The 13,148-nt window shown below is 37.5% G+C and overlaps 1 protein-coding gene across 1 annotated transcript; it reads left to right on the plus strand.

Annotated features, from left to right (window-relative positions):
• The first annotated feature begins 11,070 nt into the window (after positions 1–11,070).
• LOC109217383 (heavy metal-associated isoprenylated plant protein 35-like) lies at positions 11,071–13,016 on the plus strand. Its single transcript, XM_019381619.1, has 3 exons — positions 11,071–11,314; positions 11,426–11,501; positions 11,660–13,016. Exons 1-3 carry the CDS (start codon positions 11,261–11,263, stop codon positions 12,670–12,672), a joined length of 1,143 nt encoding a protein of 380 aa, XP_019237164.1. The 5' UTR covers positions 11,071–11,260; the 3' UTR covers positions 12,673–13,016.
• The last annotated feature ends 132 nt before the right edge of the window (positions 13,017–13,148 follow it).

Below are 13,148 nucleotides of genomic sequence, written 5' to 3' on the forward strand. Positions count from 1 at the left end.
TATTTTGGTATAATCACGATAGGTACGTGATCAATGACCATTCACGCCATAATAATGAAATTAATTTCTTATTTAATCTCAAGCCTCCTTTTAGAGGTGAGTGTGGTATATTTACTACCACTAGCACATTCATATTCTTTCAAGTATGAATATGTATTAATAAATCACATGTTTTCACATTCACACCTTGAATGGATCATAATCATCTATATGTGCTTTACAAAATCTCATGTCAAATCGAGGACAAATATTACTTTCACAGAGTGAAGGCTTATTTTGAGAATCCTTATTATTCTCATTACCACGATATGACGATTATAATTTCGTCTATTACCACGTCCACATCCATTGATACCTTTACGGTAATAATTTTGTTTTCTTCTAGACTTATTACATACTGCTATCACATTCTCTTAAAGGAATGAGAATGGAGCAAATCCAATGTGACGGGTTTCCACTTCTTGTGCTCATAATCATACGTGAATTTGATCATAGAAAGACATAGAAATTTTACCACTTTAAGTGGTTACAATTTCTTACAAACACCATTAGAGTTATAATCAAACTTTGTTGTCTTTGCTTGTATAAAATCAAATCATAGAATTTCAAGAATTTAAAAGAGAAAAATAAAGTAAAATACTTACCTTAAATCCAAAATTTAATCATGAAGGAAGTTTATGGAACAATTGACAATCATTATGCTCAATCGCAAAGCTTCTACTCAATTGGTTAGAGTCTCGTGCTGATAATGTGTTATAAAACAATAAAAGAAGAAGAACAATATTGCAAAGAAAAGTAGGGAGAGAGAATTCTTATTGATTTTGGGATCAATTACTATGGAATAAAACCCCTCTATTTATAGGGGAAAAGTGACTTAGCCACCAAGTAACAAACCCTAAAATCTCTCTAAAATATAGATATTTACCTTAAATAGAATTCTATTTATAACATTCAGTTTGTTAAAATGACTTATAGTAATTGGGAACGGGGAGCCCAACACTTTTTAACTTTTTTTTATTAAATACAACACATTGCAGATTTGGAATTTTCGTGTGTATATGTGGTCGTACCATTCTTTAATGAAAAAACAGAAAAATCATATACTTCATAATGTAAGAACTATCTCGAAATAACGACCACAACAAATTAAGAATATCACAAAATTTGAGATGTTATTATTAAACCCCCATCGCTTTATTTTTAATTTAATGAGTATGCGCAATCTAAATAAAAATATTTTGCATGATGATTAAAGGACCATCTAGTATTTTACGTTAATACACAACTAAAAATAAATAAAAACGATATATCAACATATTTAGATTAAAGGTAGTGGTAAAATGGTCAATACTACTCTATCCTTAATAAATAAAAATTGGGTTCGAGGTCAGAGTACGGAGTCATCTTTAATAGACCACTCAATCCTAAAATGGATCAAATCTGAATTAGTCGCATCCTAAAGCGGATATCGAAACCATATAAAAAAATCTCAACATTTTAAGAAGAAAACCTATTATGGATCTTTTCTGAAGTTGGGAAATAAATTCGAATAGCTGAACCATTCAATATGCAATAAAAGCGCAAATTTAACTAAATTTATGTCCACAACTATCACAATAATAATACACACAGATAGAAAAGAGAAGTAGCTATAAAATTTAAGGATAGATTCAATAGTTTGATGGGCTTTTATTTCAGAAATTCTTGTCTTTTTCATTGTTTTAAATTCAAAACCAGAAAAGACTGTCAATTAATTTCTTTTCCATACTATGTCTCCAACTTGCTACTGAAGGACTTATATATTATTGTAAAAAAATCGTACATTGTCCCCTCCTCGTGCATGTGCACTGTCAAATACTCGTTTAAAGTTCATTCTTCTTCGATAAAGATTGCAAATAGCATACTAATTTAAACAATAAAAAAAGAAAGGTAAAAAAAAAAAATGAAAAGAAATTTGAGAAAAGAGGAGAGTACGTACAAAAAGATAAAGGATTAAAAAAAAGTAACAACATGCATGGAAAGATTAATAAAGTAGGGGGAGAAAAAAGCAGCAGTTTTAGGCATACAAACGGATATTTCTTGAACCAGAACCTCTTAAAATAGTAAAACTTACTTGAATTTACGTAGAATAAATACTATAACAAAGTGTATAGCATAAATTAAATATTTTGACCATGTGTTTGCAACATGTTACAACTTCTTTTAGATCTAATTATTGTATGAACAAAATTTTTATGTATCTGCTTATTGAAAATTATCAATATACATTGCCCTTAATTATGATAGTTTTTAGAACTAGAATTGTCATTTGCTTGTAATAAATAAATATAGACACTGCACATAATGGTGGTCTTGTCCAATCCATATTAGTTGTTGACACGTAATTAAACTCTATGTTTGAGGTTGTTAATTGTTTACCCTAAATTCGAGTAACAATTAAACTTGTATTGCGTTCTAAAGATATGTGATTTAATCCAATATTAATTGATAAACAAGGAATCTAATGTATAAATTAAAGAGTAAAGTAAGCCAAACCAACGTATAAGCAGACCTCGACCTCGAACAATGGCGACCTCGAGGTAGGTGGATAAGAACAATAAAATAATAAGGCAAGTCAGATGAACAGTAACCAAGAAAGTGAAGTATGTATATTCTCTTCTCAATGATTGATGTGTTACAAATAATTGGGGTCCCCTTTATATAGTAGGAGAATCCTAAATAAGGTACACTTCCAATTGTAGTAAGGAATAATTTTTTTTACAGCTGTCTAACTGCCTAGTACAAATCCGTCCCGGAATTTACGCCGTGATCTTAGGGCCACTGCGGAAATCTCGCTCTTTCCGTTATGAAACCATAACGGTATTATTTTAAGGTCGGTCACACGTGGCCTCGGTGTTCATCGATCACTCTATCTTTGAATCTTGTACTTTGCCATCAGGCTCGCGCCTGATCCATTTCGAACTTGTTCTCGAAGTGACCCTCAAGCCCACAGAATCGGGCATACCTGACTTCGACCGTATACATTAATTAAAACTGAAGCAGTACTCAACAAAGGCCGACAAAATGTTTTAGTTGCTAAGGGTGAAAAGATCTTTCTGGTATTCAATGGTGATGTGAAAATGTAGTAGAGGGATAAAAATTAGTCGTATTCGGAATTATAATAAACTAATGAATATAAGATGTATTATTTTTTATACAAAAAATTATCACTTAATTATAATTAGTTAATGCAGTTTCACTTTAACTATTATAATAAAATTATTTTAATTGATGTAAATATCGAATATAAGTAAGTATTTACTGAAATATTAGCATCTTCTCACGGAAAAAACTCAGAAAAATAAACTAAAAGACATTGGAGAGGAATTTCGCCGCTCGTGATCATGATAGCTAAAATTTTTTACAAAATAGGATAGACAATCATCTTATCATTGCGTCCCTTAGTTCAAAGTACGGAAACAATTACACTCACAATGACGACAATCAACAAGTGTTAAAAAAGATATCTATTTCTAGAAATATTACACCGACTTACCATTTGGTTTAGATTTTGATCATTTTATATATGTTGGTTCTTGACAGGAAAAGTAAACTTACTGATTCAGTATACTTTAAAACCACTTTACCATTTCTTTTATTTCAAACTGAAAGTTTATGTTGTTTAAGATTAGAGCGACACTTCATTGCTTCTCAGTTTCCGAGATGAAAAATTCGTTGATCCGAGTGAATCACCCCTTTTTACCTCTTTTTACTTCTCGTCTGATATCGACCTCCTTTTTATTTTCAGTTATTTGGTCGTTTTAATAATAGTATGAAATCAAATCACAATATTTTGGTCATAAGAAAGAAGGGAATAATAATTTTGAATGAACCTATAAAGGTTGTGGTGGAGTGACAAGTACTCCTTCATCCTTAACCAAATGTATCGGGTTCCAGCCCTGTGTATGGAATCACCTTTTTAGGGAGCCCTTTATCCTTAGTGTGGTACTTTCCGACGTGAATTCAAATTTAACGGAGCACAAAATAATAATGGTGCACTAGCACACCACGTAGAGGAACATGTTCTTGAGACGTATATGATAAGGTGAATTAACCGTTAATAGTCAACCTATTAAGTTTCCCAAAAGCTTTTGAATCCTCTAGGAAACATCTTCCAAAATGGTAGAGAAAAAATTCCTTCACTCCTCCTAATCCTAATATTTATACTTTCCACATACACACGCTCTCTTCTTTAAAGTTATGTTTCTAGTACGGTTTCTTCTGGGCAATTGTGTTAAGGAATTTAAATGGCAAGATCCATTAACAGAAATTAGGAAATTAACAAGTTGTATATGTAGGTTAGTCTGTAATTATAACAAGTTGATTAGATCATCGTTTAACATTTACATTAAAGACTTGTTATTACTATCTTGCAAGTGTTTGATGGTATAAAATAATATTAACCGACAACATATAAAATGTAACCTCAACAAATTAAAGTGATTGCACAAATATACGATTTTCTAAGAAATTGAAGTCTTAACCCAATATGTAACTAAAGTTTTTTCAAGTGTCAGGTGAAACAAACCGCTTTCTTGTTTCGTATTTTTTGGACATGCATTCGTACAAACACAGTGTAATAAATATATTTTCTTGCGATTTTTTAATAATAATTTACATAAGCAAAAGTTCGTCTAAATGACCAAAACGAAAAGCGAAAGCAATAAATTTTTACCACACTGTAAAATTGTATTTTTATATGCACCAAAGATGAAAGTATTATGATTGCACAGCTTCTTGCAAAAAGTTTTTGCAAGAGCTTTTTACAAAATAATGTTGCTAGAATTGCTGTGTTTAGGTGATTTTTTGATGATAAACAACTTTTTTTTCCCTCAAAGGTATATATTATGTTAATGCATAGATAAACAAGTTCATAAACAACTCAAATACTGCTTTTATTGCCTGCAACGGGATAATTCAAATTATTGCAAATTAATTTTAGCAAACTTTGAAGCAAAAATGGCTTTTTAATTTTTTCAATTTTCCCAAACTCCGGAAAATTTTATCACCAAACAAACACGTGGCAATGGTTTTTTTTTGCTCATGCAAAATTTTGAAAAAATTAATGGTAAAGTTATCGTATACGGTCAAATCGGGCTTGCCCTTTGATGGTAGGCTATAATTACGTATTTTAGTCGCTTATTAGACTCAAATTTACGGCACTTTAATTGAGTTTGAGCTTTAATCGTTAGTGTCTTGCACTAATTGTGTGTTTTATGCCTTGTAGAAGTGATTCCGAGCTATGTAGATGTTATGGAATGAATTCAAGTGATTTGGAGCTTTGAAGTCTGAGTAAAAGCCCAAGGAATTAAGCCGGGATCGTATTCGGGGATCAACATATGATAGAGCAACAAAACGAAAAATCAAGTAGGCATATTGCGCACTGTCTAGTAAAATGCACATAACTTTCCGCTCAGAACTCCATTTGGGCTCCACAATATATGGTTGGAAATATAACACAAAGGTCTACAACTTTTATGTTTTACGTTTTCCCAAATTCCAAAGGGAACAGGGTAAAAAACGCGGTCGAAACCGCGACCGCGGACTTGAGGCGGGCTGAGGCAGTACACTATGAAAGTACCGCGCCCGTACCGCGGTTGACCGCGACCGCGGCCGTCCAGACCTGAAAAAATTGTCCTTTTTCGCGTAGGATAAGGTATAATTATTTGGACCCGACCCTACTTGGTATATATACATGGAAAAACGGTATTTTTGAGAGATGAGACCAATTTTTGACACAGATTCGACCTAAGGAGGCAGAGACACAATAGGAGCAAGGCGGGAAATTCTTCTACGAGTTTTTCCTTCTCCTTCCTATTTTTCGTTGTTGGTTATGACTTTTAGTATTGTAGTTTTACATACTATTATGAATAGCTAATTTGTTATCTAGGGTTTTGATGGAACCTTTTGTAGGATAAATTCTTGTTATGTTTTTGTATAATTGAGCCGTTGGATTTCTCTACTTGTTCAACTACGTATTTGTTGTTGTTGATTGAATGGCCATCAATTGACTGTGCCTATTTAGTGTGTACTGCTCGAGAGAGAGTACATATTTAGGTAGTTGTTGAACAACGTCACTCCTAACGTATGTGAGAAATCAATATATTTTGTTTAAAGGTAGGTTTAGAAATAACAAAGCCTGACGTGGTCATAATGAGCGGTTAGATAAAGCCAACTAGCGTAGTTCGAGAGAATATGTCTAGTAAATTATTGTAGTTGCTCGAGAGAGAATTACGGCACCTAAAGTGCTCACGATCAGTAGAGAATACATTGGCAAAATTGTAGGGAACATAGCTAGAAGGATTCCTACAATTGGGGAAATTATAACTCTAGACCTCCTTAATTTAGTCTCCAACCCTTTGTCTCGTTAGTTGATAATTTTACCATTTTGTAGTATTTGCTAGTTAATTAGTTAGAAATATAAATCTCAATATTTATAATTTAGAAAATTGTCCAAACTTGTCTTCTTAGTGATATTAAACAGATATAGCTAAGCCTTAGTTCTCTGTGGGATTCGACTCCGGACTTTTAGACCGGATTATATTTGGAGCGACCGCTTATCCTTTTTAGGACTAGAGTTGGGCGTGATCACCCTTTTTATGCAGCTGATCGAGGGATGAGCGTGATTAGCCGAGGATCGCCTCCGATTTATATCAAACTATGGTGCAGAATTAGGTTGTCAAGCTCGAGACCCTGAGACCAATTAAGATCGAGATCGACCAAAATCGAGACCGACCAAGATCGGGACAAAATAAGATGGAGATCGAGGGTAGCGTACTGGGTCGAGCAACGGAAAGATAAAATATCCGCAATCGGGCGAGGATCACGGCGCAAATCCCGGCTCGTATCGAGAAGAGGCCGATTAATTAGCCAATTATTGGATTTCTTACTGTATTAAGAATTGTACCAAGGGTAGGACTCCCCTGCTATATAAAGGGGCCTGATCATTTGTAAAAAGGGCATCATATTCACGTTACAAAAGCAATATATTCACTCTCTCTTAAGCTCTCAATATTCCTGTTACTTTGCTTATACTTTCTGGCAAATTATTCACTTGATTCAAGGGCAACCTAGATCAAGGATCAAAGCTATACATTTCATTTGGTTTGTTTTATTTATATTTACAGTTAATTTTATTGTCAATTTACGTTTTCTCTCAATTTGTGCTAAGCAAATCACGTGTCCTTAAAACCACAGAATAAATTCAATTGTTATCCTTTTTTAGGGTAAACAGTTTGGCGCTCACCGTGGGGCTAAGGACAATAGTGATTGCCTGGTACAATTTTTGTAACACACACTATTTTACGCTTGTACTTTGAAGTTTCTTTGATTATATGATTAAAAATGTGAAACTCTCAATCAGCACCTCAACATATTGGCAATGATCTCAGCCACCACGGCAAGAATGGGAACATTGCACTAGGAAATATTGTACCCCCTGATGGCCTCGATGGAGCTCCGGTTGTAGACCTGATCGACGTCAGTTCATATGTAGCCATCAATGGAATTGTGGCCGTCGATCCCGAAAGCAGCGTTTGTGGGGGTACCCGATCAGCTAAACAGAATACACATGGCGGTGAAAATGGCGGGATCAGCCTGCGGGTAATCTTCAAAATGTTGCAGGCCCAACAGGCATCAATAGCTCAACTCCAAAACCAGAACCAAACGCCAAGCAGGGTCGAACTCGAGCCATCCCAAAAAGTTGTACGCATGGTCGAATCGGCTTCGAGAAAGTCAAACGATAAGGAATCGGAGTCCAATCCTGCTATTATAAAAATGCTCGAAAAATTAACAAAGAGAATCGAGACAAGGGAAAAGAAGATCGAGGAAAATGATAAGAAGGTGAAAACCTATAACTCCAGGGTCGACAAAATCCCGGGGGCACCACCGATAATGAAAGGACTAGATTCTAAAAAGTTTGTACAAAAACCTTTCCCCCCAAGTGCGGCTCCGAAGCCAATCCCCAAGAAGTTCCGTATGCACGAGATTCCTAAGTATAACGAGACGACTTATCCAAATGAACACGTCACCTCGTGCACGTGAGTCATCAAAGGAAATGACTTGGAAGATGTCGAAATTGAATCTGTATTGCTGAAGAAATTCGGGGAGACTCAATCGAAGGGTGTCATGATATAGTATCATAATTTACCGCCTAATTTTATTGGTTTGTTTGCTATGCTTGCAGATTCTTTTGTAAAGGCACACACCGGACCCATAAGGTTGCAACAAGAAAGTCGGACCTTTTCAAGGTAAGGCGGGAGGACAACGAGATGCTCAGGGAATTTGTATCTTGGTTCCAAACGGAGAGAATGGATTTGCCACCGATCACCGACGATTGGGCTGTTCAAGCTTTCACTCAAGGTCTCAACACTTGGAGTTCCATAGCTTCACAGCAATTGAAGCAAAATTTGATCGAGTATCCAGCCGTCACTTGGGCCGATGTACATAATCGATATCAGTCGAAGATTAGGGTCGAGGATGATCAATTGGGGACTCCTTCCGTGTCTGTTTATCCTAACAGGCCCGTGGATAGAATCAAGACGGATATCGACCGAGAGCCAAAGTCGAATAGAGATCGATATCAACTGTACAACGGTGACCGTAAAGGTAGCGGGTCTGGATGAAACTTTGCACGAAATGAGAGAAGAAATGATCGAGGTCAAAGTTCACGGGGACTCATGAGCAAGGGTGGTTTCGACAGGGATGTCGGGCCCAAAGAAGCACTACGACTATCAGAATATAACTTCCACGTAGATGCATCCGCCATCGTATCAGCCATCGGATGTATCAAGGATACTAAATGGCCTCGACCTCTGCAGACCGACCTGGCCCAGAGAAATCCTAACCAGATATGCAAGTATCATGGAACCCATGGCCGTAAAACAGAAGATTCCAAGCAGCTAAGGGAGGAAGTAGCCCGATTGTTCAGCGAGGGTCATCTTCGGGAATTCTTAAGCGATCGGGCCAAGAATCACTTCAAAAACAGAGATTCTAGTAGACAGAACTAGCAAGAAGAGCCACTGCACGTGATTCACATGACCGTTGGAGGGGTCGATACTCCTCAGGGACCAGTATTAAAATGCACCAAGGTGTCGATCACAAGGGATAAGAGAACTTAGGATTACGTACTGGAAGGAACCTTGTGTTTCAGTGATGAGGATGCAGAAGAGATCGAACAACCTCACAACGACGCACTAGTAATATCTGTACTTATGAATAAGACTCAAGTTAAATGTGTTTTGATTGATCCAGGTAGCTTGACCAACATAATTTGATCGAGGGTCGTAGAACAGCTCGGTCTATAGGATAAGGTTGTACCCGCAACCGGAGTTTTAAACAGCTTCAATATGGCATGTGAAACCACCAAAGGTGAGATAACTTTGCCAGTAAACGTGGCTAGAACCATCCAAGAAACGAAGTTCAATGTGATCGAGGGCGATAAGAGGTATAACGCCCTATTCGGGAGACCGTGGATCCATAACATGAGGGCAATGCCTTCGACCCTTCTCCGGGTTCTAAAGTTCCCAATGCCGGAGGGAGTCAAAATAGTCTACGGGGAACAACCCGCTGCCAAGGAAATGTTTTCCATCGACGAAGTGATACCGATATCGGCGCTCTCATCAACAAAAGGGTCAAACTTGAAGGTAAAACAAGAGGTTAAATAGCAACCATAAACACCGTCCTCGACCCAACCGGAGAAGCAGGGTACTGACGAGGATGATGACTATGGGGTACCTCGATCCTTCACAATCCCCGATGATTTTGACGCCACAAAATCAACGATCGAAGAGCTGGAACAAATCATTCTGATCAAACATCTGCCCGATCGAAAGGTATACCTGAGCACGGGGTTAACTCCCGAGCTCAGGAAAAAACTTATTCAATTTCTTATAGCTAATATGGATTGTTTTGCCTGGTCCCATCTCGATATGACAGGGATCCCACCGGAGATAACAACTTATAACTGAGCTTGGACCTGAAGTTCCGCCCAATGAAACAAAAAAGGAGGCCTCAGTCTGAGGTCAAACACGCTTTCATCAAAGACGAGGTAACCAAACTTCTCAAAATAGGGTCCATCAGGGAAGTAAAATATCCGGAATGGTTAGCAAATGTAGTAGTAGTCCTTGAGAAGGGAAACAAGCTTAGGATGTGTGTAGACTACAAAGACCTAAATAAAGCATGCCCAAGGATTCTTTTCCTTTACCTAACATCGATCGCATGATCGATGCCACGGCGGCCCACGAGATCCTCAATTTTCTCGACGCCTATTCCGGGTACAACCAAATACAAATGAACCCGAAAGAGCAGGGAAAAACTTCGTTCATCACTAAGTATGGTACCTACTGATATAATGTAATGCTATTCGGACTAAAAAATGCTAGTGCAACCTATCAACGTCTAGTAAACCGAATGTTCGAAGAACAAATAGGGAAATCTATGGAAGTTTATATTGATGACATACTAGTTAAGCCCCTGCGAGTAGAGGACCATTTGAAGCATTTGCAGTAAAATTTCAGTATACTAAAGAAATACAATATGAAGCTCAACCCCGAGAAATGTGCATTCGAGGTCGGGTCCGACAAGTTTCTCGGATTCATGGTGTCGAATCGGGGAATCGAGATCAACCTCAATAAGATCAAAGCAATCGAGGATATTGCGATAGTGGATAACGTGAAGGCTGTACAAAGGCTGAACGGGCGCATTGCAGCCCTTGGTTGATTCATCTGGAGATCGTCTGATAGAAGTCATCGATTCTTCTAAAATACGGATTTCAAGAGAACATTCTAATTTTTTTTAAATCATTTTCTCTAATAGATTCTTGTTGTCTCATTATTCCATTTACTTTCCAAGATATGAAGCAAGCAAGGTAATCAATCTATAGATATTTATCAAAAAGAAAACAAAATGATTCAAGAAATTAATAATTACGAAAAGAAGGATTTGGTAACTTATTTTCATTCAATTTGTCCGTTGATTAAAGAACCCGAAAATTTCCGAACACGCAGTTCGCAGTATAAATTACACTCCGTGTAAAGAACCGAGCTTCCCTATAGATAGCTTCGCGCCTCCCTCTATGTACTCCTTGTCACTCTCCTTCACTTTCCCCTTTTTCTCTCTCTTAAAACCCATTCTCTCCCTTAACACTTTCTCTTGAACGCACAAATCTTTTCCTCCTCCTCCTCCTCTTCTTCTTCTTCTTGGCTTGTACTATAGTTTAGTAATGGCAGCACAAGACGTACCAGAAGATCCCCCAGAGCAGCTCGTGAACTACAAGGTTTGTCTTGTTAACGGAGTACTAATTAATTCCATTTTTTATTTTTTCTCAAATTAAAGCACCTCCCTTTCTCATGGTATTCTAACATCTTCATGCGTATTATTTCTACAGACTTGGGTCTTAAAAGTTTCCATTCACTGCGAAGGCTGCAAAAGGAAAGTCAAGAAAATTCTCCAACAAGTCCCTGGTATTTATATATCCTTTTCTTCATTTCTCTTGAGCTTCATAACATGCTCTTGTGGTTTATATTTAAAAAAACGTATCTTTGAAATTTCTGTATTTGGTTAGAGGTTTAAAAGTTTCCTGTTCTACAGTCCTAAAATTTATTTTTCTTTCGTTTTTCAGGAGTATATGCCATAGATATTGATCTCAAGCAACAAAGAGCAACAGTCACTGGTAACGTAGAAGCCGAATCTTTACTCAGGAGGCTTCAGAAGTCCGGTAAACACGCCGAATTATTGCCACAACAGTCTGATCACAAGGAGAAAAAGCCTGCTAAAAACAAGAATAAAGAGAAACAAATTGACCAACAAAGCAAAGAAGCTACAACATCTAGTCAACCGGATACTAGTATCAACAAAGAGGTGAAACCAAAAGCTAAAGTAGTAGTACCAAAAGAACCTTCAGGAAAAATTCAAGATGCTAGCGGTGAAGCACCCAGAAAAAGTGAGAAACGCAGTTCCGGTTCAGCTAAACCGGAAGAGGAAACCGGCACCGGCTCTGGTGACGGACCGGCGGTGGCTCAGGGTAGTGAAGCTGGCGATGAGAAAGGGAACAGCGATGAAGCAGTAAAGGAGTCTAAATCTGAGGGGAAGAAACCAGAAACCGCCTCCGCCGGTAAAGAACAAATTCCAGTGGCGGCGGAGGAAAAAGGTGCTGATAGTGATAATGCTTCTGTTAGTGGCGAAAAAAGCGGTGGTGGCCCAGGTGTTGAAGCAAGTGGTAGTACTGGTAAAAAGAAGAAAAAGAAAGGGCAAAATGGTAACAACACGGAGGGGACACAATCAAGTGTTTCTCCGGCAGGTGCAGAATTCGAACATCATGATATGGGCCCACAAGCTTTTGTTCCGACTAATGGTAGCCCTCCACGTCATCCAGGTTATCATTATTACCCGCAGCAGGTCCCACAGTACTACGCCCCACCACCAGCATACGTCGTTAGCTACAATACCGCGCAACCTACGAGTACCTATACGGCATCGTATTATGCTCCGACACCTCCAACTTCGTATGCGTATACGTATTCTGGTCCTGTCACGGAACCTCCACCGTCGGATCTGGACTCGTATCCACGCCAGCCGTTGGATTCATTTGAAATGTTTAGTGATGAAAATCCAAATGGGTGCTCTGTTATGTGATGAAATAACAAAATCCGGGCATTAATTATACGTAGGATTTTGGACTATATACGGCTTATACTGCTTGTATAAGTATAAGAGGGTTTAATTTTGTGGTTTTATGTAGATAAGTATAAAAACGGAGAGAATTAGGGTGAGATTTAGAAAATGCCAGGTGTTAGGCGTTGGGGGCTTTAATCTTTAAGTGGGTTGTTGCTTCTTGTTCAATGTTTTAGCTTTATTTAGTACATTTTCGTTTTTTAGTCTAAATAGTAGCTTAGCCTTGTAATGCTTTGTTGTACTTTGGCCCTTTTGCCTCATTCATCTCTTTTTCTCTAATTCTGTGTAAAATACATTTGCAAATTTGTCTTGCGTTGGTGAAAGACTAATGATTTAAGTATTCAAGATAAAGAACAAATATATTTGGATTTTTAAAACTTGTACTCCTAAGTAATAACTCATGAACTACAAGGGGGGGGGGGGGGGGGGGTAATGGA

Source organism: Nicotiana attenuata, unplaced genomic scaffold (genome assembly GCF_001879085.1).
Source record: "Nicotiana attenuata strain UT unplaced genomic scaffold, NIATTr2, whole genome shotgun sequence".
NCBI lineage: Eukaryota > Viridiplantae > Streptophyta > Magnoliopsida > Solanales > Solanaceae > Nicotiana > Nicotiana attenuata.

What these genes read in the sequence shown, in the direction of transcription:
- LOC109217383 (XM_019381619.1), top strand. Translation starts at nt 11,261, where the DNA reads ATGGCAGCACAAGACGTACCAGAAGATCCCCCAGAGCAGCTCGTGAAC. An exon ending in AGCAGCTCGTGAACTACAAG is followed by an intron (nt 11,315 to 11,425) that starts GTTTGTCTTGTT and finishes TTATTTCTACAG; the next exon opens with ACTTGGGTCTTAAAAGTTTC. An exon ending in AATTCTCCAACAAGTCCCTG is followed by an intron (nt 11,502 to 11,659) that starts GTATTTATATAT and finishes TTCGTTTTTCAG; the next exon opens with GAGTATATGCCATAGATATT.